This window comes from Priapulus caudatus, unplaced genomic scaffold, assembly GCF_000485595.1.
Source record: "Priapulus caudatus unplaced genomic scaffold, Priapulus_caudatus-5.0.1 Scaffold70, whole genome shotgun sequence".
In the NCBI taxonomy this organism is placed as follows: domain Eukaryota; kingdom Metazoa; phylum Priapulida; class Priapulimorpha; order Priapulimorphida; family Priapulidae; genus Priapulus; species Priapulus caudatus.
This window is the reverse complement of record NW_014577131.1, coordinates 534,487-537,107: the sequence shown is the minus strand read 5'-3', so window position 1 is coordinate 537,107 and position 2,621 is coordinate 534,487. Positions and strand designations below refer to the sequence as shown.

Genomic DNA, 2,621 nt, shown 5'->3' with positions numbered 1-2,621 from the left:
CATCCGTCCATCCATCCATCCATCCATCCATCCATCCATCCATCCATCCATCCATTCATCCATCCATCCATCCATCCATCCATCCATTCATCCATCCATCTATCCATCCATCCCCCACCTACCCATTCATTCATTCATCCATCCATCCGTCCATCCATCCATCCATCCATCCATCCATCCATTCATCCATCCATCCATCCATCCATTCATCCATCCATCCATCCATTCATCATTTCTTCCATCCATCCATTCATCCATCCATCCATCCATCTACCCATCTATCCATCCATCAATATATCTGGACAGACTTACATGCAGGCAGGCAGACAGACGGACACACATACCGACAGACGGACAGAAGGACAAGAAGGCAGACATGTAGGCAAGCAGGCAACTGATAGCAGGTAGTAGGAAGAACCAACTCGTGTGCTCACAATTGCGCAACTTATAGGGAGGGCATTTGTATCTGTGCCACGAACGCACGCACACACGCACACGATCACACGCACGCACGCACGTGCACGAACAAATGAGATGGCCAACACGGGTGTATCGTAACTTCCGCGTTGTCACCTGGCACGCCCTCACTATACGAGGGGTCAATATTTCTAGGGCGTGCGCGAGTGACAAATAACAACTGTGTGTGACAACTGAGAGACATCCCACGCGCGAGTGGAGAAATAATTGGAAGTAATGCTGATAGGATCTATGTCCCCCAGGGTACTGCCGAAACGTACCCTAGGTACGGTCCGGTATACCGGAACGTACCCTGGTACTATCTAATATTCCGGACCGTACTTCGCCTACTCCACTAACGAGTTTAGGGAGTCACCTACGCCTACTCCCTAACCCTACCCCTAACCATATCAGATAGTTACCAGAGTACGTTCCGGTATACCGGACCGTACCCAGGGTACGTTCCGGCAGTACCCTGGGGGACATAGACCCTATGAGCGGAAGTAATAGTCAGATACGACGTCGTCGCCACACACTTGTCACCGTCGTGTCATGCCGCCGCCCCCATATAACCAAACGCGTTGACGCGCACAGATGTTCGCGACTAGTCGCCGAGCCCTACCGGTTTTACTCCGCCGTCGATACTGCGACGCAGACGTATAATATAATGCGACGACGCACGTAGACGCGTGTGAGAGTAAGCAGTACCTGCTCTTGTTTGTTGAGAAGGTGTATGGGCCGTCCTTTGTCGATCGCCATTCCGATGATGAACGGCAGACCGATGCCAAGGTTGATGTCGAATACGTTTGAGCCGATAGCGTTGGACACGGCCATGTCCCCGTATCCGTCTCGCGCGACCAGCACTGAACTAATGCAGTCCTATGAAGAGAGCAGAGGCGGAGATTAAGGCAGCACGCTTTACTGGTTAGATAAACCATCTCGAATCAGGAGACGCTTTATATTACATTAAAGGGATATACGATCTAGCGTTTAGGTGCTCTCAGCCACGCCTAGACTCCCATTTACGTGTGCTGTGTGCACACATAACAACAACAACAACAACAACAACAACAACAACAACAACAGCAGCAGCAGCGACTGAAAATTTATTAACTACTACTGGGTTAGAACGTATATGCACTGTACAATATAGCTACTAGTATATAAGTAATCGTGCATACCGGTACGCTAGTTCCGACGGCTATGACGACGAGGCCCATCGTGTATGGGTCGATACCAAGGAGACAGCCAGTTCTGCCCACGAACGACACCATCGCGAAGCTCAACATGGCAATCCAGATCACAGACATGAGAAAGCTTGCCCAGAACCATTTTCTGTTGAAAGACATGATGGAGCTCAGTGGCAACATCGAGGGCATATTTTATATATACACATACACACACACACACGCAGGCGCGCACGCACGCACGCACGCACGCACGCACGCACGCTCGCACGCACGCAGGCGCGCGCGCACACACACACACATATATATATACATATATATGCATGGGGACCACTGGTGTATATATTATATATACACACCAGTGGTCCCCTCTCTTCTTATTATTTACACATGTAGTTTCGATGAGTCTACTATTAACGGGCGAACATGAAGAAGTCCCTATTATGTACTCTTGTAAATATGCACGTGTATGTGTGCGCTGGAGCATCATTTTTATCCGTACATATTATGCCATTATATCAGACAGGCCACTTCCCTGATTAACCTCTACGGGTAAGGAGCGACGGCAGTCGGGCCAATCATCGCGCCTACCTGTTGTGCTCCTTCGAGCAGTCGGGTATCGTCCACGTGAACATGCAGACGAACGGGAAGGACATGATGAAGAGCGCCCAGCTGAGCAGCAGCTTGCACCACGACCACACCACGTGCGTCTCCTCGTCACGCTGCGGCGGCGCGGCGTTCACGGCCGGAAGACACGGACAGGGCTTCATCTGCGCTTCCACATCTTCCTCCGCCGCTTCCGTTTCCGCATCCGCCGCCGGCGGTGCTTCCGGTGATGGCTGATGGTCATACCAGACACAATTCGTAAAAAAATGATCATTTGATCACTACGCAAGCGGAATTCTCACGATCAATATTGCATTAAACCTACTGTTTTTATATATATATATATATATATATATATATATATATATATAT

General features: G+C 49.8%; 1 protein-coding gene across 1 annotated transcript in view; it reads right to left on the bottom strand.

Annotated features, from left to right (window-relative positions):
* LOC106821353 (sodium/potassium/calcium exchanger 3-like) overlaps positions 1–2,621 on the bottom strand; it is a 29,981-nt gene that overhangs the window by 7,285 nt on the left and 20,075 nt on the right. Inside the window, exons 6-8 of the mRNA XM_014826116.1 lie at positions 2,235–2,482; positions 1,638–1,791; positions 1,165–1,335 (exon numbers count right to left, since the gene is read on the bottom strand). Coding sequence (XP_014681602.1) covers positions 1,165–1,335; positions 1,638–1,791; positions 2,235–2,482 — 573 coding nt within the window. The remainder of the gene's footprint in view (positions 1–1,164; positions 1,336–1,637; positions 1,792–2,234; positions 2,483–2,621) is intronic.